At 38.6% G+C, this 23,086-nt stretch overlaps 1 protein-coding gene and 1 long non-coding RNA gene across 3 annotated transcripts in view; one reads left to right on the top strand and one right to left on the bottom strand.

The window, feature by feature from the left end:
• The window catches only part of LOC127468912 (coiled-coil domain-containing protein 171-like), a 47,579-nt gene extending 27,304 nt beyond the window's left edge, over positions 1 to 20,275 (top strand). The window contains exons 10-23 of the mRNA XM_051782544.1: positions 1,288 to 1,455; positions 3,358 to 3,546; positions 4,768 to 5,260; positions 6,022 to 6,135; positions 6,817 to 7,043; positions 7,683 to 7,862; positions 9,577 to 9,753; positions 12,044 to 12,189; positions 12,877 to 12,931; positions 14,239 to 14,370; positions 15,700 to 15,835; positions 17,205 to 17,336; positions 18,138 to 18,306; positions 20,170 to 20,275. Of these exons, the coding sequence (XP_051638504.1) occupies positions 1,288 to 1,455; positions 3,358 to 3,546; positions 4,768 to 5,260; positions 6,022 to 6,135; positions 6,817 to 7,043; positions 7,683 to 7,862; positions 9,577 to 9,753; positions 12,044 to 12,189; positions 12,877 to 12,931; positions 14,239 to 14,370; positions 15,700 to 15,835; positions 17,205 to 17,336; positions 18,138 to 18,306; positions 20,170 to 20,275 (2,424 nt within the window). The remainder of the gene's footprint in view (positions 1 to 1,287; positions 1,456 to 3,357; positions 3,547 to 4,767; positions 5,261 to 6,021; positions 6,136 to 6,816; positions 7,044 to 7,682; positions 7,863 to 9,576; positions 9,754 to 12,043; positions 12,190 to 12,876; positions 12,932 to 14,238; positions 14,371 to 15,699; positions 15,836 to 17,204; positions 17,337 to 18,137; positions 18,307 to 20,169) is intronic.
• LOC127468913 (uncharacterized) lies at positions 17,838 to 20,182 on the bottom strand. 2 transcript variants are annotated; one of them, XR_007903729.1, is made up of 4 exons: positions 19,595 to 20,182; positions 18,728 to 18,880; positions 18,473 to 18,676; positions 17,838 to 17,962 (listed from the first exon to the last, which is right to left on the bottom strand). It is a non-coding gene; the product is annotated as an uncharacterized LOC127468913 (long non-coding RNA). The 2 variants fall into 2 exon arrangements; XR_007903728.1 differs by having other exon boundaries at positions 18,473 to 18,625.
• Positions 20,276 to 23,086: the final 2,811 nt, after the last annotated feature.

Here is a 23,086-nt window from a genome sequence, read left to right as displayed (position 1 = left end):
TTAAATGGTATACTCAAAATTAGCATGTTACTGGAAGGTAAAAAACCGCCATAAAATAGTGTCTCTGTTAAAAGAACTGTCATTCACAGAGGGGATTGTTTTAATTGTTTTACTGGAACAATTTCAAAACACAGGACTGTCTTGAACATGTAATAAAAATAATAATTTTCTGAGGAGTTGTATTAGTGGTCCCCTATGAGATTAGGTATTTCTTACCTTGGATGGCTCTGTATTTTTCCTGAAGACTTTTGTAATCTTTTGGGAAGCAGGAGTGCCTGTATGTAGTCTTGTTTACTCAGCTTGGACAGATTTTGTTTTTCTTCTCAAAATGAAAAAGCAGAAGACTGTAGCAGAACCTGAGTACAGATAACATTAAATATACTGTTACTGGCCTTCACTATACCCATGCTAAAACTGTGTGAAAATGTCAGTGTGTTATCTTTCCTTAATTTCCCGCTCCTGCTTTCTTGATCTATTCACTATTTTCTTATATTTTATGCTATTGTTAGACATCCCAAATAAGTCTTTTCCACTCTAGTTTGATAATCTTATGTTGGTTTCTCACTGTACTGTTATAAAACAATGGTTTACGGTCTTCGTTGTTGTCATGTTTAAGATACAGCTTTCTATTTGTTAAGTTGTATATATTTACTAAAGATATGAAGGCTGGAATTTCTGCTACATGCTATTGTTGATGAAGTTTATTTATAACTTACATCAATTTATTATACTACGGACTAAAATTAGTGTAAATGAATGAGACATGGCTTGTGGGATTTAACTAATGAAGTCGTAAGCCTATTTTGGCTAGTTATGTAGTCATATATAATCAAAGCAAAAGCATTTTTTGAAAGACTTCAGAGTGACAGCATGTTGTGCTGCCAGGCCAGTCAGACAATTTTCTGCTTGTAGGTGTCGGAAGTGGGTACAGTTTGAATGTACCTGAAAGTATTAACATGAATGAATGAATTGCATCTACTGATAGCATGGAGGTTTTTCTCTGTAGCTGGTCATGGCTGTGACCCCTGCAGGACTGGGCTTTGTTTAAATACTTTATTTATATACTTTTTTTACAAAATGCTGTCTAATTAGAGAGTTTTCTTACTCTGGCTTCAATATGCATGACTGCAAACATTAACAAGGAATTGAGGAATTCTGTAAAGGTTTGAGAACGAGCTTTGTGGGCTTTGTTTTCAGCCACATGCAGCTCCTATTATACACCTAATGGATTTCTTTTGATTCTAACATTCCTCAGATACAACAGTTAATTTTTTCTGTTTGTTTCAGGAGGAAGTGCATGTTCTCCGTAGCTTATACCAGCATCTGGTAGAAGGCTGTGTGCTTACAAAGCAACCAGAAGTTCCCATAGACAGTTTGACTTGGTCAGAGCTTTGTGTCCTCGTGTATGAAAATATTGATACCCTGGTCTTAGACTTCAGGAGGGCTCAAGACAAGGTAAGTGTCCTTAGGCATCAGCTACCTCTGCTAAATTCAGTGACATTTGTCCACACCACAGTCTCATTAAAAAAGAGTTATATTCATCTTCTTTCAAAAAGAATTTGGACGTTAATAATTGAACACCATTAATTATGGCTTGTTTGTATCTCAGTTTGATGACTGAAGTCTGTATGAAGTCTCCAAGCTCCTCTTTCTGTGCCAGGCATGCTGATAGCACTATCCAGTATTAGCCGCAGGAACTTAATTAGAAAAAATTAAATTAATCTTACTGATGAAACAATTCAAGGAACGTAGTAATTTACAGTTTTAAAGCAAGTCTTTATTTTTCCATAATTCAGAAGAAAAACACACTTACTCCAGGATTACTATCTTTAAATTATGTGTTTATGTTTCAGAGGTACTATTTGGAAGAATGCCAGTGTGTGGTTTTTTTGCTTAATTGTAAATTTTGGGTTATTTTGTCTGTATTCAGAAACACAATAGGAAATACCTACTTTTATAAAACATGCTAGTATTTGTTTAAGGGAGAAGCTGTAGTTTTCTGAGTGATTTTAGTATGAATGAGCTTACGTGGCCTTTCCCTCCAGAAATCCCTGCATTTTTAGGACTTTAAATCAACTGGCTCCAGAGAGTAACATATGCCACTCTTTTTTTGGATTTCAGTTTGTGTTCTAGGTCCATTGATCAGCCCAGTCCTACAGTCTAATAGCATCATTTCAGGACTTAGCGCCCAGATATTTAGTTCCATAAGCATAGGAAGGGAAAAGCTCTTTCAGATGTTTCTCATCCTCTGGAATTGTGACCACTCCTGAGCATAGGACAGAGCATAGGACAGAGCTGTGGTTGCACTGAATTGTTTTAAATCTGCCCATCATTTAATAAATAGCCCAGCAGTCAAAAATTACTAAAGAGGGGTAGTATAAAATCCGGATTATGTAGATTTGATGCACATTTCTATTTCCCTTTTGAAGCAGAGGAGTAAAGGGAAGGGAGTAAATATTGTTGTTAGTGTTTGTAGGGCTTATGTCTTATTGTTTCTTCTTTTTTAATTAAATTTTGTTATTGAGAGTGATTATGAGGTCTTTGAAGCCCTTCACATGTACTTAGCAGCTTTTCTGGGATTTTTGGGCTGTGTTGTTACCTGTGTTGTACCTGCTTTCTTGAGAACAAAATCTTTCTCTTGCAGTTCTGTGTGATCGATCTTGAAAGTATCTTGTTGATATTTTCTAGTAACAAAGTGCAGGTGTGTGCATTTAGAGACCACTGTTAGCTTGATTTATTCCTACATTTAATTTGCATGGAAGTGGCAGTGCTAAACCACATAATGAATTCCTCCATGCTTGTTGAAACATCATAAATTAATGAGCTACTTGTGAAGACAAACACTCTGTATGCTGGAATTTCCTGAAGTTGTTTTAGTACTTAATTATAATCTGGAATGTCTTTGCTTTACAAGAAAACAAAACAAAAATATTAAGGACTGTTTTTTAGTTATTATTTGCAATCATCACAAACCTCTAAAGGACTGGTATACTTGGACTAATAATTTAACAGCACAAAATTTCATGCACTTTAAAAAAAAAAAAAAAAAGAAAGATGGGAAGCATCCAGTTCAGATTTCTGACAAAGAAGGCAACAAATGTCTGCAAGGTGATATAAGGATGGGAAAACTGAAAGTAAATGAAATTCTTTATTCCAAAGTATGTTTCAGTTTTGTTGTAAGTTTCAACTAATTAATCTGGTGTGAAAGGATTTTACTTACTTTTAATAAATGTATTGAAGAAATTAGAGTTTAGACTTTATGCTGGAATAGTCTGTGCTTAACTTAATATGTACAGTTAAAGTAGAAAGGCGCTTAGAGATAAAATAATTCCTTCTTTTTAAATGCTTGTCACATAGATATCTCACCTGGAACATGTTTGCAAGGACAAAACAGATACTATGAGGGATCTTCAGCAGAACCAAGAAGATGCTTTTCAAAATATAGCTGAACAGTTGAAAGCACAGGAACACTGTTGGCAGAAAGAAAAAAAGCATCTTGAACTGCAATATTCAAGTCTCCTCGCTGAAGCTCACGCAAGAGCAAAAGTATGGCACTGTAAACTTCTGATTTTTTTTTCCTTGTGAATACTTAATGGATTATTTCAGTAGTTTAAGTCCCTTTTCAATTTAAGGTTGCTTAGGAATTTTAGTTTATCTTTAAAGTAAAAAGAAACCAAAAAACCTTGTGCTACTATTAACTTCAGTTCTAATAAGAAATAAATGACTTTTTAAAAGCATTCTGAAAGGAATTTGGTCTACAGCCCTAATTCAGAAGCCTAATTTTGTCGATAGTTGCTAGTGATATTTTTTTTTTGAGAATGTTGAAGCTATGAGGTTGAATTTGCTTATTTTAAGACTTGCATAGGGCAGCAGTTACTTTTTCAGTGTCTGCTTTGCAAAGATTGTAGAGTAACAGTAATGTGGTGTCTGGGGGTAAATGTAGGTATGTACATGCTGACCCTAAGAGCCAATTAGCAGCTACAGTGGTAGATTTCAACAGTGTCAAAGGACTCCGTTTTACAGATACTACAATAAGCAGTGGTTCAAAAGTGTACAGCTGTCATCACTGATTGTTAGACAAGTTATTTGTATTCTAAAATGTTTCCTGTTATTCTACAACCACAATTCACAGTCTTTACAGTCACATTCTTTACACCTGTTTAAATTAAAAATGTTGTGAAATAGAGGAAATAGTTATGCCTTGTTATTTGTGACTTACTACAACTTTACTTCATCAAAAAATGCTGTATTTGATACAGATTTGGGGGCTGGAAGTCTTTGCACACTGAAAAATGTATTTATGGAGTATTTAATCTGTCTAATTATATGTTCCAGAGTCTTTCTTATTCTTCTCCTCTTGCTTACACTACCTTTGTTTCTGCTTTGTAGAGCAATGTTCTTTCTGAAATTGGAGCATGTAATTTCCTATTGTTAAGTTAACTCATAAAACTGTATTGTGGACAACCATACACTGTTGGACCTTCTCTAAGCTATCACAGTACTAGTTGATTGTTGTCAGAAATCAGGAGTCCATTTGTTGTTGAAGACTGGAAATTTTCCTCACACTATTGATCTGGTTTCATACATCTGATTCTGTAACTGTTTACTAGAAGAAATACTTTTATCATCATTACTAATAATTTTTCCTACTTTAACATGTTATTTGAATGTGAAAATACTATTTTCTTTTAGCTTTTGTCTAGGTGAAAATGATCAGGTTAACATTTTTTCTGGTTTTGTTTTGTTTTTTTTTCCCTGTTATCCCAGGAATACCAAGCAGCAGCACAGCAAAACAGGGAAAGAATGTATGCCCTTGAAAAAACCCAGGAGAAACTGGCCCATGAAAATATTTCTGTGAGAAATAGATTAACAGCTGTTCAGAGGGAGCGTTCATCTCTCCTGGCAGCCTGTGCACTGTTATCTGGTACCCTGTGTCCCCTCTACAACCGACTATGTGCTATGGCTTCCCAAAAAGACCTTCTCCAGGATCAGGTCAACTTTTACGAATTTCTGAACCAGAGGATTGAGACTATAGTTCATAATTTCCCTGCTGAAGAGGAAAACAATCAAGATGAAGCCAGACGAAGACAAAGGAGAGCCAAAGACCTGGTTTATGTATTCCGAAGAGCTGTGATTGTAGTTTTGGCAGCCAATAGACTCAGAGCTGCAGCCCGGTCTTCTACTTCCCTCTTCACCTGGACAAATGGCTTAGAAGGAGGCAATGGGATTCAAGTTTGTGTGGGAGAATCTGAAGGCAGACGTAATGTGTCACATAAGCTAATTGTTTTCTTCTTTTGATAAATGTTCTGTTAAATTACATGGCTAGCAAATAAGAAAGAGCAATATTATTATTACTAGAGTGTAAAGACATATTTAATGATCCTTTAACAAATATAATTTCTGGATTTATGATTTTTAGATTTCTTGAGCAACGCAATTTCACCTAGAAGTAAATACCTAGTCTGTTGAGCGTTGCAAATAAAGTTGCAACTACACACATGAACTCACACTTTTTGGTATCCTTGATATTTGTGTTATGGATTTCAAAATTAGGTGCTACTGCATCTTTGCTGTGGTAAATATCTTGTAATGTTCCTAAGTCATTAACACCAACATGTTTGGTGGAAGAATATTTCCTCTTCTTTTAATAATAATTTCTAAATATTTATTTCCTACTAAAAAATATACAAAAAGTTGGTTTCTGATTCATGTAGAATATTAGTATGGGACTTCTAAATTTTCTTTGGAGATCATGTAGTCTGCTTGTCCATTTCTTTTACCAGACCAGTTTATGCTTCCCCCCACAAAGGGTAAGTGGTATCAAAAATGACTGGCAAACTAGAGATTCATCTACTTTTCTGTTTCAGTAGTTTTGAAAGCATGTTTAATACAGTCTAAATAGTCCTGACTAGTTTGTGGCTTATATGCTTAGTTTTGGTCAATTTCTGAAAGAGCTGGAGATAGTAGTGTGCCATATCTAAGTGATCCTGTTATACTGATAGTTGCAATTCTGTTTCACAGGTTATAGAGATGGAGCTGACTGCCTTGAAGCACTTGGCTGGTTAACTAGCTCTAACCTCCATTCTGCAATAATCAGTTCCCTCTCTGAATTGCAGGATGTCCTTAGCAAACCAGGTACTTTTAAAAGTATATTCTTGTGATAGAAATATTAAAAAAAAACCCAAAACCAAAACCAAAAAAACCCCAGGGTGATCACATAATTTCCAGTTTCAGGATTTTAGGTAAACTATTCTGGATTATATCTCTGAAGAGCTGTATTGTAGAATAGATTAATTTTATTTCATTGGTGATATTTTATTCAGTATACAGAGTCATGAAGGCAGAAGGCTGGAGAGTGCTTCTGGAGTTTATTTGCAGTGAGAACTGATATAAGCTCCCTTAGTTCATCTGCACTGTTGCCATCCCTGGTTCTTTGTTAACTTGTATTTTAAAGTCATAGCATTTCTGTCACAGAGTAAAGGACATTGAAGGAGGGATACTTTATGTGAATAAAGGGAAGTAGCAGGACAGATAAGGTGACACATTTCCCAGAGGGCTAAAGAGTAAACTGGTACCAGAAGACTGCCACCTTATTTTGATTCAGTTGCAGATGCTTTCTTCTTTGATCATGTTACTTTCAGTAACCTGAATTTATGTCCTCACGAAGCAAAGTTTGAACTGTGTTTCAGATTCAACATTCTGTGTTTCAGAATATTTACAGGGTTCATACTGTGTAATTGAAAAAGAATCATGTATTACACCAAAAGACACTAAAAAACCTACTTGATGTTTCTTTTTTGTTGTTGTTTCTTAAAGATCCAAACTCCTGGCTTTCTGGAAACTCACTTATAAATGCAGCCAGGAGCTCCTTTTCAAAACTTATGGACAAGCTGTGCTTGATGCTGGGGACGGTTCCACTAAATTATCCCAGGTGCATCACTTACCTGGAGAAGGACTCCTTGATACAGAGGCTGGCTTGTGGACTTCTCAGAATAAATAACCAGGCCCTGGAAGCTGGATTGCATGAGAGACTGCCCAGTGTGGTAAGCATATTTATAGTGCTACTTCATGGAAGCAGAAGGGCCACAGAGTGTTACAGTGAGTCTCTCTTTATAGTATCATTAATTGTGTTTCAGATTGTTTGAATCCATTGCAATGAAGTCAACAATAAGGACAATCAGAAGTTGATTTGTAACACCCAAAAGTGTTGGGGCATGAATAGACCTTTTTTTTTTTTACTGTGAAAGGATTTTTAGAAGAGGCTTAGTGTATGCAAGTAAAAGATTTTTTGAGGTTCCATCAGAACTGTGTTTGCTTATAGGAACAAACTTGCTTTTGGTTTTAACTGTCAAGGTTCTTTTTCTTTAAAGTATTTCCTATTTTCCCATGTCTACCATGAGAAGGTAACCTTGTTCCCTTTAATTATAATGGAAGGATAAACTCTTTCTCTCATATTCTGTCTTTTATTGTGGGCCTTATGTGAAAACAGTACTTCCTTATAAACAGAATTTTCAGTAACCCTCAATAGATGAAACAGGTTCACATTTTTGCACTTGTGAGTGTCTTTTAGAGGCAGAGGACAAAAAGGCTTTGTCTTAATTTTCTTGGGTGTTAGCTGCGATTTATTTTATCACTAAACCAGCAAATTTTATAGCACATTACTTTGTTTCTATTGCCAACAGAGAAATGTAACATCCTTGCAGCAGCTGGTGTTTGAATACACACGAAGACTTCATATGGCAGAGACAAAGTGCCGCTCAATGGGCCTGCAACTTGAAGAATTCAAATGGAGTTTCAATGAGATGAAAAAGGATGCTGAAAAAGCCAGGAGCCTGCAAGAGCAATTAAATACATTACAGCATGTAAGCATATTTGATTTCAAGATTGTCTTGCTCATCAGAGAACTTCCCTTTTACACATTTTTTTACTTTGTGTTCCTTTGAAAAACAAATATAGAATCTAGTCCTGATAAAATTTTCCAGAAAACTTACCTTGTAAATGTCACTAAACTAGAAGTCAGATGTATTTAGAAATATCTCCTTTCCACTGAAGTTTCTTTTTGATTTGTAGGAGATATTCTTTGCAAATTACATGTTTGGTCTCCAGCAATCCAGGTTTTCTTCCATTTGTTGAAAATGTTGATGTGACTTATATAACCTGAAAGAATTTATAGATTTCACTTCAGCACAGTAAAGTCAGTTGGAATGAGGGTAGTCAGTAAGTGTGTTTATGAGAAGTTCATAAAGTATAAATACAGCCATTTAAACTCTACATGGATATTGCTGACTGTTATGATAGACATTTTACTGTGTCTTTGACTGTGAGTTATATTCTGAGATAGTTAACACAAATTTTAGTGGAGCTGTTTCCTTGAGTGAATAAGTTTATGGCAGGGGAAAAAAACCCTCTTCTACCTTCTCAGTGCACATATGCACCAAATTCCCCTGAGTCTTAACTGTCATTGGTTGCTTTAGTTAAACACCATGGGTTCATTAGCCTGTAAAGACCACTGTCTGACGGGAATGAGAAGAGACAACAAAAAAGGTTCCTTAACTAGTTGAAGCCCTCAGATAGTGAGTAACAGATGAGGTGCTTGCAGAACTGATGCCATTTGATGAACTCACTTTGATCCCTGTCATACTTATGGAACTGTGCCTTCAGTCCTTCTTGGAAGGGAGGAAACCTGTCTTGCTTTAGCATGCTGGAGGTTCCCTAAGCACCTTTCCTCCCATGCTTATTTTCTACAGGCTGAATTCAGAACTGAGCTCACATTTGAGCTTCCTGAGAAAGTGAATGGGTAAGGTTCCTTAGTCATGCTCTACAGGGGCACAGTGTAACTGAAACAGTTGTGTCCCAAAATAAGCAGTGTTTTCCATGGTTGTGTTGATCCTGTAGCCTAGTTGGTAGACTTTCCAGTGTGCCCCAACCTAAACACTTCCAAGCAGAGAATATTTACTAGATGATGTTGTACCCGTTCTCCTTCCTGTTCCTAGCTGGTAAAATGAATTTTTTTTTTTTCTCAAATGAAGAAGGCTATATGTGATCATTGTCAGTTTTGTTCTTAATGAGTTTTATTACTGTACAATTCTGGGATAGTTAGGTGAAATTGTCTCATTTTAGATTGTCAATTCAAATTTAGATTGTCATTCAAATGCAGATGATTTTACTTGAAGAACTGTTCCCTCTTTCTGGAACAGTTTTGGGAGGGGAGAAAAAGTCCAAGAAAGTGTTCACAAGGGTTAACAAGATATGCACTAAAATGTTGGACATTGATCTGTATATATTTCCTTCTAAAAATTGATATTTTGCAAACTAGAGTGCTAATTTGGATAGAATAATGAATACCTAGTCTTAACAGTACCCTGCGTGCTCTTTAGAAAAAATACTGTTAATAAGCTAGTCTGAGGTTTTATTGTTCAGTAACCTGTCTTCATGTTAAGAAACCTAACTATTTATCTTTAGCATGCATTTGTTTTAGAATTTGATAGGTTTGCAAGTGGAACTTAGAAATTCAGGTAGGTAAACTAGTGAATATAGTTATCAATACAATCAAATACAATTTATTTCTCTTTTCAGAGAATGATCACCCAAGACAATATACAGGAAGAATTAAATAATGCGTTACAGCGTGAGCACGAGGCAAGACTGCTTTTAATTAAACAGGAGCAACAGCTAAATGAATTAAACAATAGACTACAAATACTCTCCAGCGAAACAGCAGATAAAGGCCAAGACCTAAATCTATCCATAAGGGTAAGATTATTCTTCTGGAATAGTTACCAGAAATTTACCTCTCGTTAATATTGCATGTCTTGTGCAAAAAAATTACAGGAGAAAATGCACATTTACTGCTGAGTCAGAATTTTTGGGTACTCAGAAAAGATTTTAAACTACTTTTTTTTTTTCCCCCCTTTGAACTCTAGGTGTTGTTTTTAAACTTGGAGGAAAAGACTTTAATGAACTTTTTTTTCTCTCTCGCAGCTTACCAAACTCAGCTTTATTCATACCTTTGTTAATGACAGGCAGAAAGGGTCTCTACCTGTGCCCTGGCACTCCAACTGACAGACCCTTTTCTCTTAGCTAATTGGGTTTTGTGGCTCAGAATGCTGGTTTAGTTTGTTTGGGGGTGGGGTGTTTTTTTTGTTTGTTTAAGGGTTTTTTTTTGGTTTTGTAGCTCTTATTTTGCAGTACAGTGGAACAATCTAATCTTTAATAATCAATCTTGATCTTGTAAAACAGTGTTCTTACAAATTCTTGCTTTGAATTCTTTATTCAGTTTTTAAACGTGTAAGAGGGGGAAAAATATAATATTAGCTACTTTTGGTTTTGATAGCTTATTTTTAAACTTATTCATGCTTAACAGCTATCAATAACAAGGTATTTTGGTATTCATGTACTTTCATAAAGTAGGCTTGTTAAAGCAGTAATACTTAATTTCTTCACTTTATCAGTTCAAATTTTAATCTTGCATATTTTTATCTTTTTAATGGCTTATACCATAGAAACATCCAAGGTAGCTCATCACTGTCAAGGTCAACTGGGACTAAGTAACTATTTTATGCTACTGTTTTTTATTAGATGTGGTAAATCAGTAGCTCTGATTGCTCTGTGTTCAAAAAGAAACTTTTACACAAACACTAAATGGTTATCTATGCCAGACAGAAATTTTACTCCTGTTACAAGCTAGTCTTAATGCAGTAATTTATTTTCTTCCTAATGATGTTCATTGTGTGTATAGTTACTTTCTTTTAGAGATATTAGTACCTGTAATAAAACCAATCTATTTTTAAATTTGTGAAGTAAGTCATATAAATTGTTAATGAATTGCATTTGAAGTGCAATATACGTTAAATCATGTAGCTGCCACTGATATACCCCAAAATAGTCTTCAAAACATGTTTTAGAAGAAGATACCCTCCGTTTTGGGCTTGTTTACTGTGCTAATTTTAGTGGAGCTGCCACTGATTTACAACATCATAAGTCAGAAAAGAATCTCATCCAAATGCTTTGATAACACTCATAGAAAAATGTTTTCTGATATGAAGGTTTGGCATGTTTATTTTAACTATTTATTTCATTAAAATCATTATATGCACATTCTGTGTTCCGAAAACGTAGTGTCCTTTGCTAAAGACACACATCTAAATTCATTAAATTCAGGTGGAGTTTGGGATTTCTAGGCTTGTTAGAAATGAATGTTTTCCCTGAGCAGCCTCCCTATTCATGGGTGGATTTCAGGTGAAGGTGATAGACAATTTTGTGCCTTCTGTTCCTTTTCCTCTTCTTGCATTTATAGCCGCATAATGTCCCTGAAAAATAATTTCCATTATTTATATGTTTTCTTTTATTAATATTATTGCACACACTTTAAAAGTTTTGTTTAGTTTTACTTTGAAGCTGAGTGACATGTGAACATAGGATGTCTGTTCTGGAAGAGGTGTTATTATGTTGAATTATTCAAGAACGGCTAGTATATTTAAATTACTAAGCTCTTTAACTTGAAAGTACATACAACTCCATGGCTTCATAAAACATTTTTAATCATACCTTGCTAAACATTTTGATCTAATGTAAATGCAAAATGCGTTCTTTTCTTGTTGATTAGAATAGATATTCTCACGAGAACAAATGCTTACTTTGTAGCAAAGTGATGTTAAACTTAGCTTAAAATCTTTGAGGCACTGCAATTCAACCTAAACCATTAGAGGTGAAATGCCTGTGGCACCTAAACTTACTTGGATATCTGAGATCTATGTTTTAAACTATTATCTAGAAATTACAGACTTTGTGACAGCAAGTGGCATTATGTAAGTGACTAAAATCACTTTGTTTGCTAAAGCATATTTGTACATAGGCAATATAATAAAAATGGAGGGTTCTGAGTCAGTAATGGTTTTATGAATTCTCAAGCGAAAACTTAGTACGCAATGGTCCAAATCTACCTCGCAGCCAGTTAGTTTTCCACTTTGGTTAACTGGCAATGGCATAAACTGAAGTTAATTATTTGAGCTGACAAGTAACTCTGCTTTCTATCTGCTTTCAGAGTCTCCCAGAGACAGCAATGGATATGAGAAGAAAAGACCGAGTTCTGAACCACCAAAAAAGGCTTCTTACCCAAATGGAGCAGGACAGGCGTCGACTGCAAGAGAGTGTCCAAAATGCAGAACGCGCCCTACGTACAGCAGAGAAGTGAGTTCTGGGACCTTGGAGACATCCCTTAAACCAGACAAAACATCAGTTCCTACTTTCATGTGCAGGGTTTTAGCCTTGGCTAATGTGATGCTAGAAGACAAAAGTACATCTGCCTCTCTTCGAAATTCAGATATTGTCTTCTAAAAAGAAAACTATTAGCTAGCTCAAAATACTAGATGATATGTTTTCTGTAGTTATCCCATAATAGTCTCCAGATTCTGAGTGCTGAAGTAGTATGGGCATTTGTTTACAGTTATCCTAAGGATTTGAAAACATCTCTTTGGCAAATCCTTAGCAGTCTGTTCATTTAAGAAATCATTATTCTTTCTATTTCCACATAGTCTTTTTATAGAGAGATGCAGTTTATTTATAATAAGTACAGAAGCATCAGCTGGGTGACAGGTTTTAGCTGCCAAAGGGGCTGAAACCCATTTTGGACCTAGTCTTATCCCCAGTAGAAGCATTTTTCATATGGAAATTTGCCAAATAGTGGTACACGAACTATTTTTAGGGTTTGCATGGGAGATATAAAAAGGAGAGATAAAATTGTAAGAGTTTGAGTTATCAAGAATTATTTTATAAGACATGACAATTATAAAGCAGCAGAAAATTAATTTCTACATCAGTAGAACTTTAGTTTTATAAACTACTCACTTGTTTTTACTTTTCTTTTTCTTGTAATAGTGACAGAGAATTGATCATTACTCATATGAAAGCTGTGGAAACCACGCTTCAGATGGTAAGAATTTGAAGGGTTCCCTCTGATTTGTGTTTCCAAAGAGATCAGGGTTTTACAACCGCTTATCCTCAGGGAAGGAGGGGATTAGAAATTGTTTTAGAACAAATTCCTTTCCTTAGGGGTGAAGTTACCCTCTTCAACTTCTTTAATCTTAAAAAAAATGCAGTGAAATAAAATGTAATTTTGTAGCACACAAACTTCTTATTTTGAATATAAAAGTTACTACAAAATTCACTTTCCCTCAATCACTGACTACTGTTTCTGGTTGCCAAGGGTTGACTATGGAACATCCAAAAAACTGGCAACTGCTGTTGAGTTAACTCTCTACTGGGTGAGGTGGAGGTCATTTGCTGAGGTCACATACATGGTGGCCATAAAATATTTGGCTTTGTGTGTACTACTTAAACCTTTGATACATAATAAATGGAATAAGGAGAAGACAGTAAGTAATAACCTGTGGTCAGAAACTTAATTGATATTTTTAGAACACTTTTTAAATTGAGTAATAATATTAAGTTGTCTCTTTGACTTGTACTATTTTCCCAGGTATAGGATTATTTGAAGGTCCAGCGAAGCTGTATACATTAATTATTTGGGAGAAAGGTGGCTTTTTGGTTTGTTTTGGTTTTGGGTTTTTGTTCTTTGTTTGTTTGTTTGTTTGTTTGTTTGTTTGTTTTTTAACAGTAGCTCTAATGACTGATTGCGTTATAACTATTTTTAATCCAGAGCAGCATAGGGGGGGGGGGGAAAAGTGTTTTTTTATTACCTTAGAGTATTAATTTCCACTACATTTTTAATTCCTAGCAACATGGGAATCTATTCCTTATTTTAGATTCTGTGTTCACCAAAACTGTTGGTAATTTAATTTTCAGATATCTTTTTCAAGTCTCTCTTTCTTTTAACGTTCACAAAAAGTGACAGAACCTAAAATGTGTGTTTTAGCTGTAGCAAAATATGCTGACAGATAATTTGCTTCGTGCCACCATCATCTTCATACAGCTTCTCTTAAGCTTCTGAGGTGGATGTCATGCAGAAACTTCTGTGTTTTTACAGTGACATGGACAGACTGTGTCCTTGGCCTTCTCATTTGAGACTGGGGAAATATCCTTTTCTTTGTAGTGGTTTTTCCCAGCACTCTGAATTAGAGATTTATTTCCAATGAAAAATCAAATAGTCCTAAATTTATTCTTGGATTGGAGGTTCAGTCATCCATGCAAGTCCACTCAAAGGGCTCAAGTGGACCAGTTCATTCCCATTAATTTTCTGAAGGAGAATCAACATTGATACTGGGATTTTTTTCTTTTTAGGTCAGAGAGCAGACCTTGGTGCAAAGTGGTGCAGCAGCCACAACTGAGTTCTGCCTGGAGCTACCCAGACTGCAAATAGATGCCCTTCCAGATGAAGAACTGTGGGGCAGGCCAGAGGCTATAGCATTCCAGGTTAGAGTTTAAAACAATCCTGTTTCTTTCTTTATTTTTATTTTCATTTTCTTTTTTTTGTATCTGAGATAGAACAAGCAGCTAGACTGCTCTGAATGTGTGGAGAGTAAAAAGCTTCAAAACTATTGCAGTCAGCAGTTGAAAGACAAATACTTTCCATATATACTCTAGCACATGCTATTTCAGAGCTAATGGGAAGTACTAATTTTGCAGGTGTTAAATAACTGATAGGAATATGACCGTGAAGAAATGCACGTATACCTGAAAATTAATATCCCTCTATCCCCCTCCCTTTCTTCCTCTTCATATGAGCAAGACAAATTAAAAAAGAACCGCTTGTGGTTACTGAGGAGGTACGCAAACAGCATCAATGGTTCACAGTCCTGTCGCTGTGAAGTCCCTTCTCTCCCTGTCCCTTTTCTCCCTCTCCTCATCTCTGGTTACATTGTGCCTGTTTGGTAACTTTCTCAGAACATTATGGAGATTTTATTGTAAAATTTGCCTTTTATAACTAGGAGTCAGCTAATTGATTTTAATTTCTCTGTATGCAAAACTATATCCTGTGATGTTGAATGAGGTAAGAAGTTAATAATCACTAGGGACACTTCTTATTAAAGCAGTGGAATTGTTTGCGAACATGTCCTCTAGAATTGCTATAATCAATCTGTGACAGGCACATATGATCTGCAAGAATCCTCTTTTAAGACTAGCACCATAGCACTGGAACATTTTGGATGCTTTTTCTGATGAGAAAAGATATATGATGGTGTTAATTTGCTACTGCTGTTTCCTACACTTCACAATGACAAAACCTGATTGATTTCAGCTATGTTAACTTTTATTCTGAAAAGCAGTAGTGTGTCTGAGAAAGAGAAACAGCAAAAAAGGTTTGTAAATGCCTCTTTGAGGTACTAAATTTATTTTTGTCTATACTACAGATTTACATTCAAAAGGACAATTTCATATTATCTGAAGAGAAAACTATAACTTATAAAATGTGATCAGCTACTTTTAAGAAAGACTAATATTTTCAACTACTTATGGTAGATATAAAGTTTCCAGTACTGCCTAATCATTGGTACTCTGTCATGCTGCTAATTTTATTATCAATCTAATCAATATTACAACTGGGACATTCTTCCAATATATACATAAAACCAATTATATTTCCCAAGCTGTATTGTAATCAGATTATTTTGTCTGGCTTATAAACCTTGTTCGATTTCTCCAATTAACAAAAAATTCTCTTCCCTAATGAATTTGGAAGTATGCTATTTGGCATTTAGATATAGCTTGCTTGTCACTGATGATTTATTTTACTTTTCAAAGGACTTGATTCGAAGTTTTATGGACATCTACCAACTTGCAGCTAGTAGAATTGAAACATTACTGAGAGAATCTCCTCAGCTTCACACTGCAGCCCAAAGATCCAGACAACAAACATTCACCTTTCGTGAAAGTTATGGTAAATCACTTCTCAAGCAATTTTTGTCATTCCGATGTAGTTTCCTAGCCAGCATCTCCCTTCAAGCTGCATAGTTTCTGTAGGCAAATACAATAATACTTAATTATAAACATAATGGAGCAGTAAAACTAGTGTCAACAGAAACCACCTGAGACTTTTTTCAAAAGAGAAAGACACTCAGTCCATTGGTGTCATGTTAAGTGCCAGAGAGTGTCTTTCATGGGCCAAGGTCATAACGTATTTCATGTGTTAGGACATGACTGGGGGAATGCTTCCCAGATATTGCAAGAGCAGATTTGGATGCAGGCTGGATGAAAACTCTACTTGGCTTTCTCACTAACCTTTTCTATACAAATTTTTTTTGGATACTCAGTATCTAGGTATGTATACTTTTAGCTTGTTAGGCTATTGTAACACATTTGGAAATTACAGTAATTTGATTTAAATGTTACCTACAAGGCAAAAGGTTCTGCTAATAGGATGCAAGTGTAATTAAAGTGCAGAACCAAATGTAACCAGTTCTCAGTGACTGGAGCCTCCATATCTATAGTTTCACAGTGGCCCCTGCGTTTGAAAGTTTATGTTAAAGTTACTAATATAGCTGCACTCGAGAAAAAGAGCAAGACAGTTGAGCTGTTGAAACAGAGATGGCAACATCCTGAGGTGAAAAGTCACATGAGAAGAGTTGGTAGTCTGAATTTTAGGGCAGTCTTCCATTGGCAGGTGGTAGAAGCACAAGACTTCTGGGGTGTGAGAGAATTGCATTCTGCAGCAGTACAGCTGCGTAAACATCCCCAAAGGAAGGACCTTGCTGTGAATAAGTAGCGATGTGGTTTTTCAATAATGCTGTTCCTTAATTTCTGTGAATTCCTGTTGGAATAATCTGGAAGTCATAGACACACCATCTTCTAGCAGACTGACATTTAAAGAGTATTAAGTGTTTGATTTCAATTGATGGTAAAATAAATCAAAAAGTAAATGAGTACCTTCTGTGGTTAGCATGGCAAATGTTTCCTAGTGACAGTGATAGGGAGACTGTAAAATAACTTTGTTTACTTGATTAAAATGACCCATGCCCGAGAAATTATAATGATAAGGGTTAAAAGTTCTCTCTAAGTATTTGTAGCACTTCAAATAAAGTATGCTATTGTTTTCTAATACTTCCTGGTGCAGAATACTTGATATAAGGTCCTTGTTTCTATCTATTAGAGATTAATGTATGTAGTCAGGTGCCACGTATTTCAAATAAGTGCTTCAAACAAGAAGGATACACTTGCAAGTACTTCACATACATACCTTTTGTGAAAGGTATTTAACAGTAAATATAGATTCCCTTTTGATTTTTTTTTTATTCTTTATTCTATTGCAGAAAGCGGGAAAGAGTCTAAACATCCAAGTAGCTTCAAGCTAGATAGTCAGGCTGACCAGAGTTACGTCCCAGAGTTTTTGCTATTGCCAGCAGAAGCTGAAATGTCTTCCAGCATGAAACTACAAAGAGCTGGTACTCAGTCTCCAATGCATGTGTCCTGGGGTGTGATACCAGAGAGACCCAGTGCCGGGTCTTCAATGTCCGCTGGTGGGATACTGGACAGAACCAGAACTCGTTCTCCAATCCACATGTCCTCCAGTGGGATACTGGACAGAGCCAGTACTGGGCCTTCAATCCATGTGTCTCCTGGTGAGATACCAGACAGAGCTGGAACCGGGTCTTCAACCCACATGTCTGCTGATGTGATACCAGACAGAAGCAGTATTCGGTCTCCAATCCACATGTCCTCCAGTGGGATACCGGACAGAGCCAATACTGAACCTTCAATCCATGTGTCTGATGATGCAATACCAGAAAGAACCAGAACGCAGTCTCCGACCCACATGTCCCCTGGTGTGATATCAGACAGACCTGGTACTGAGCTTTCAATCCATGTGTCCCCTGGTGCAATACCAGACAGAAGCAGTACTCGGTCTCCCATCCACATGTCTGCTGATGTGATACTAGACAGAAGCAGTAGTCTATTTCCAACCCAAATGTCCTCCAGTGGGACAGCAGACAGAAGCAGTACTTGGTCTCCAATCCACCTGTCCTCCAGTGGGATACCAGACAGAAGCAGTACTCAGTCTCCAATCCACCTGTCCTCCAGTGGGGTACCAGACAGAAGCAGTACTCGGTCTCCAATGCACCTGTCCTCCAGTGGGGTACCAGACAGAAGCAGTACTCGGTCTCCAATGCACCTGTCCTCCAGTGGGATACCAGACAGAAGCAGTACTCGGTCTCCAATCCACCTGTCCTCCAGTGGGGTACCAGACAGAAGCAGTACTCGGTCTCCCATCCACATGTCTGCTGATGTGATACTAGACAGAAGCAGTAGTCTATTTCCAACCCAAATGTTCTCCAGTGGGATATCAGACAGAAGCAGTACTCAGCCTTCAATCCACCTGTCCTCCAGTGGGATACCAGACAGAAGCAGTACTCGGTCTCCCATTCACATGTCTGCTGATGTGATATTAGACAGAAGCAGTAGTCTATTTCCAACCCAAATGTCCTCCAGTGGGACAGAAGACAGAAGCAGTACTCAGTCTCCAATCCACCTGTCCTCCAGTGGGGTACCAGACAGAAGCAGTACTCGGTCTCCCATCCACATGTCTGCTGATGTGATACTAGACAGAAGCAGTAGTCTATTTCCAACCCAAATGTTCTCCAGTGGGATACCAGACAGAAGCAGTACTCGATCTCCAATCCACCTGTCCTCCAGTGGGATACCAGACAGAAGCAGTACTCGGTCTCCAATCCACCTGTCCTCCAGTGGGATACCAGACAGAAGCAGTACTCGGTCTCCAATCCATCTGTCCTCCAGTGGGACAGCAGACAGAAGCAGCACTCAGCTTCCAATGCACCTGTCCTCCAGTGGGACAGCAGACAGAAGCAGTACTCAGCCTCCAATCCACCTGTCCTCCAGTGGGATACCAGATAGAAGCAGCACTCAGCCTTCAATGCATCTGTCCTCCAGTGGGACAGCAGACAGAAGCAGCACTCAGCCTTCAATCCATCTGTCCTCCAGTGGGATACCAGACAGAAGCAGCACTCAGCCTTCAATGCATCTGTCCTCCAGTGGGATACCAGACAGAAGCAGTACTCGGTCTCCAATCCATCTGTCCTCCAGTGGGACAGCAGATAGAAGCAGCACTCAGCCTTCAATGCATCTGTCCTCCAGTGGGATACCAGACAGAAGCAGTACTCGGTCTCCAATCCATCTGTCCTCCAGTGGGACAGCAGACAGAAGCAGCACTCAGCCTTCAATGCATCTGTCCTCCAGTGGGATACCAGACAGAAGCAGTACTCGGTCTCCAATCCATCTGTCCTCCAGTGGGACAGCAGACAGAAGCAGCACTCAGCCTTCAATCCATCTGTCCTCCAGTGGGATACCAGACAGAAGCAGCACTCAGCCTTCAATCCACATGTCCTCCAGTGGGACAGCAGACAGAAGCAGCACTCAACCTTCAATGCATCTGTCCTCCAGTGGGATACCAGACAGAAGCAGCACTCAGCCTTCAATCCATCTGTCCTCCAGTGGGATACCAGACAGAAGCAGCACTCAGCCTTCAATGCATCTGTCCTCCAGTGGGATACCAGACAGAAGCAGTACTCGGTCTCCAATCCATCTGTCCTCCAGTGGGACAGCAGACAGAAGCAGCACTCAGCCTTCAATCCATCTGTCCTCCAGTGGGATACCAGACAGAAGCAGCACTCAGCCTTCAATCCACATGTCCTCTAGTGGGATACCAGGTAGACCCGGTACTGGGTCTTCAATCCAAGTGTTGTCCAGTGTGATAACGGACAGACCTGCTTCTGGGTTTACAATCCATGTGTCCCCTGGTGAGATATTGGACAGAACAAGAACTCTGTCTCCAATTCACATGTTCTCCACTGTGACGCCAGACAGAAGTCATACTCCGCCTTTAATCTACATGTCCCCTCGTGCAAAGCCAAACAGAACCTATAGTGTGCCTTCAATCCATATGTCCTCTGGTGCGATACTGGACAGAGATGGTACTGGCTCTTCGCTGGACATATCCTCCCATGTGTTACCGGAAAGAGCCGGTACTGGCTCTTCACTGGACATATCCTCTGGTGTGAGGCGGAGCAGAACCTTTATTGTGTCTGCGAGAAACATGTCCCCCAATGTGATACCACACAGAACTGGTACTGGTACTGGGTCTTCAGACATATCCTCTGGTGTGTTGATGGACAGAATCAGTTCTGAGCCTTCAGTGGACGCATTCGTCTTTGTGAGACCACACCAGTTTGGTGGTGGGTCTTCAATGGACACATACTCCAGTGTGACACCAAACAGATCTAGTTCGCTGCCTTCAATCAGGTCTTTCAGCCAGGATCTCTTATCCAGTACTAGAAAAACAGAAGGAAATCAATTTTCAGAGTCTTAGCTATGTCAGTTTCCCTTAGCTATATGTCAGCTTCCCCTTCAGAAGGAAAAAAATCTGTTAGTGTAAAATGATGTAATTAAAAAATAATCTAGCAACTACCTTGGAGTTGTAGTTTGGTGTCTGTGTGGTTTTTGTCTGTAATTTTATATTTTAATGAAAATACGCATTCATATCTTCACATTTCTCTGCTTCTCATTCTCTGTACCCTGAAACAGTTATTTTTTTAAGTTTTATTTATTGCAGTTAATTTTTATGTAGTATATTTTTTAATGTTACAAAACAACACATTTTGGGTAATTTTCTTAATTCTTAAAAAAATCCATTAGCTATTTTAGTCTATTTCTGTCAAAGTTGTCTCATACCTGTCTATTTTAAACCAGGACTGCAATACTTCATTAAGATTGAGAGAACTCTGTGAAGCATATGCAAATGACTTCTGTCATTTCATGGCAGCCCTGCCGTGGTTCCCTGAGCCTCTTCTTTTCCCTTGTCAGCTCAACCAAAGATATACATTTAGTTGCATACTTAAAGCAGATTGAACAAAATAGAAAAGGTGTGATGGCTCTTTTGGTGCACACTCACTGATCTTTCTGCTTTTTCAGCTGTGTAAGAATCTCATCCAGGCAAAGAGATTGCAGTGAGTGATACAAATCCCCTCGGCAGGAACCCAAATGCTCTATAGTTCCAGCTGAAAGCTTGCATCTGCACAAGATCTTCTGGCTGCCCCACTCTTCATTTGGTTTTGGCTGGAAATGCAATTGCACTTTCTTCCTCATCTAAAAGTACCAAGGCTGGAAAAAACCAGTCAGTGGGTGATATTCCAAAGGCAGTGTGGTCTGGAGTTGGTGAATGAAGGAGATCCTTCCCCAGTTCCAAATGATATAAATTAAAAAACCAACCAAAACATAAAAAAGACTCTCCATTCTTAAGGAACAACTGACAATTCAGAAGTGAAGGCAGAACTTATTTGCAGGGTGAAAAGGAAGAGAATCTACCAATGTGGTTGAGGTTTTATAATGGTTTTACTCTGAGTCCCACTCACAGCTAACACTGGACAAAAACTTCTGGAAGGGCTGATTTCTCCTGACTGTCATAAATTGTTTCACTGCAATGATCAGAGGCATCAGGCTGGAGGTAGGCTTGGCTGATGTTACAAATAGATGCTGCCCAAAGGAAAAAAAAAAAAAAAAAAGATGAACTTTTACTTCCCAAACTCAGTTCCTCACAGGCTCAAGCAGGATTTCTCCGGTTCCCAGAAATACACAGAAATAGGACTGAGAGGACCATCTGCACCTACATGATCATGCCCAGGACCTTGCAATCTCAGGCAGATGTGACCCATAATCCCCTGAATCCATTATCAAGGTGTCTTCAGATAACTGGAATTTTCTCCCTACTAGTTCTGTGGGAATGCTTCTTCCTGTCCAAGAGATTTGTTCCTTTCAGGAAACTCAAAATGCTTGCTCAGGTTCCTCTTTTCTGCAGACATGGGCTATTTTAGTTGTCAAAAAAGATGAGGAGCTGTCGTGGTTTGAATCTTGTTTTCCCCCAGAGGCTAGGAAAAGTGGTAGACCCCAAGGGGTGGAAACCCCTGGAAGTTTTGGAGTTCTGGCCAATGGGCGCTCCTGCAAAAATGTCAACATCCCACAATCTCACTGGAAAAGATGAGTGGTAGTTTGGGTTGTTGTAGGAGAGATGGCCATGTTGTAGAGCCACGAGGAAGGGGCTTTGAGCCCCTTGGGCCCTCTGGGGCCCTCCCAGCCCCTGGCTGGGGCCTGCAGGGACCTGGAACAGCATAAAGCTGGGCTAGGTGCCTGTAGTTATGCCAGGAGATGTTTTCTCCATGGGCACAGAGCAGCAGCCGGCACTGACCAGAGAAATGGTGGCAGAGAGCCAGGAGATAAGAACCTGAACCGGGGGAGCAGCAGAAACAACATGCAACACCGCAGAGAAGACTCCTGGAAAGAGAGCCGAGGAGAAAGAGAGCCAGCAGCCTGAGAGACAGAGTTCTGGGGGTAAGACTGTACCAGCCCCCCAAAACTCCTTTGAGATCCCTCTGAGAAAAGAGGGAGATGGACTCCTATTAAGGAGAAAAGTTTTATACATGCAGCACTGGAGAGAGAGGAGCTGAGAAGCTCAAAAGATGTCCCGGAGCTGGACCGGGACGACCAGATGGAATGCGGGGGGAGTTGACCTTGGCTCCCCCCCCTCGCACTGCTGCCACGGTGGCAGCCTGAGAGACAGGGCACAGAGGCCCTGCAAGGAGCTGAGTCTCCTGGAGATACCAGACCGTCACGAAGACACCCCTGTGTCTTCATGATATGACGTGGTGATACGACCTTGTCTGGGGTTACGAAGCCCACAGAAGACCCCTCGGTTGGAGGCGATGGGGCCGAGAGAGGCTTGAATACCTCCCTCGTGAGTGCTGGCAGAAAGCCAGCTATCAGCTGCTACATGTGGAGAAGACAGACAGACTGCTGCCTCAGAAGATGCTGCTGCTTAAGGACTGGAAGGGATCTGTCCTTCTTTCCCTCCTGGACTTTTATTTGGAGGGGAGAAGAGATCTGATCCACTGTAAATACATATGTCATGGTAGAGATAGTTTGTGATCATGTGTATAATGTGATATGGTATTTATTTGTACAGTCATTGTAATATATTCCCTTTCCCCCTCTTTGAGTCTGGTGTGTGTTTTGTCTGGAAAAACCCATCTCACATTAAGTTGAGATGTGGAAGGGGGAATGGAGCTAGGGAATTGGATTTGGGGACTATCTCAAACCATGACAGGAGCATAAACCATTTCTCAGGAAA

Source organism: Manacus candei, unplaced genomic scaffold (genome assembly GCF_025592945.1).
Source record: "Manacus candei isolate 608988 ecotype Guabito, Panama unplaced genomic scaffold, ASM2559294v1 h1tg000016l, whole genome shotgun sequence".
NCBI lineage: Eukaryota > Metazoa > Chordata > Aves > Passeriformes > Pipridae > Manacus > Manacus candei.
This window is presented reverse-complemented; position numbering and strand designations above follow the sequence as displayed.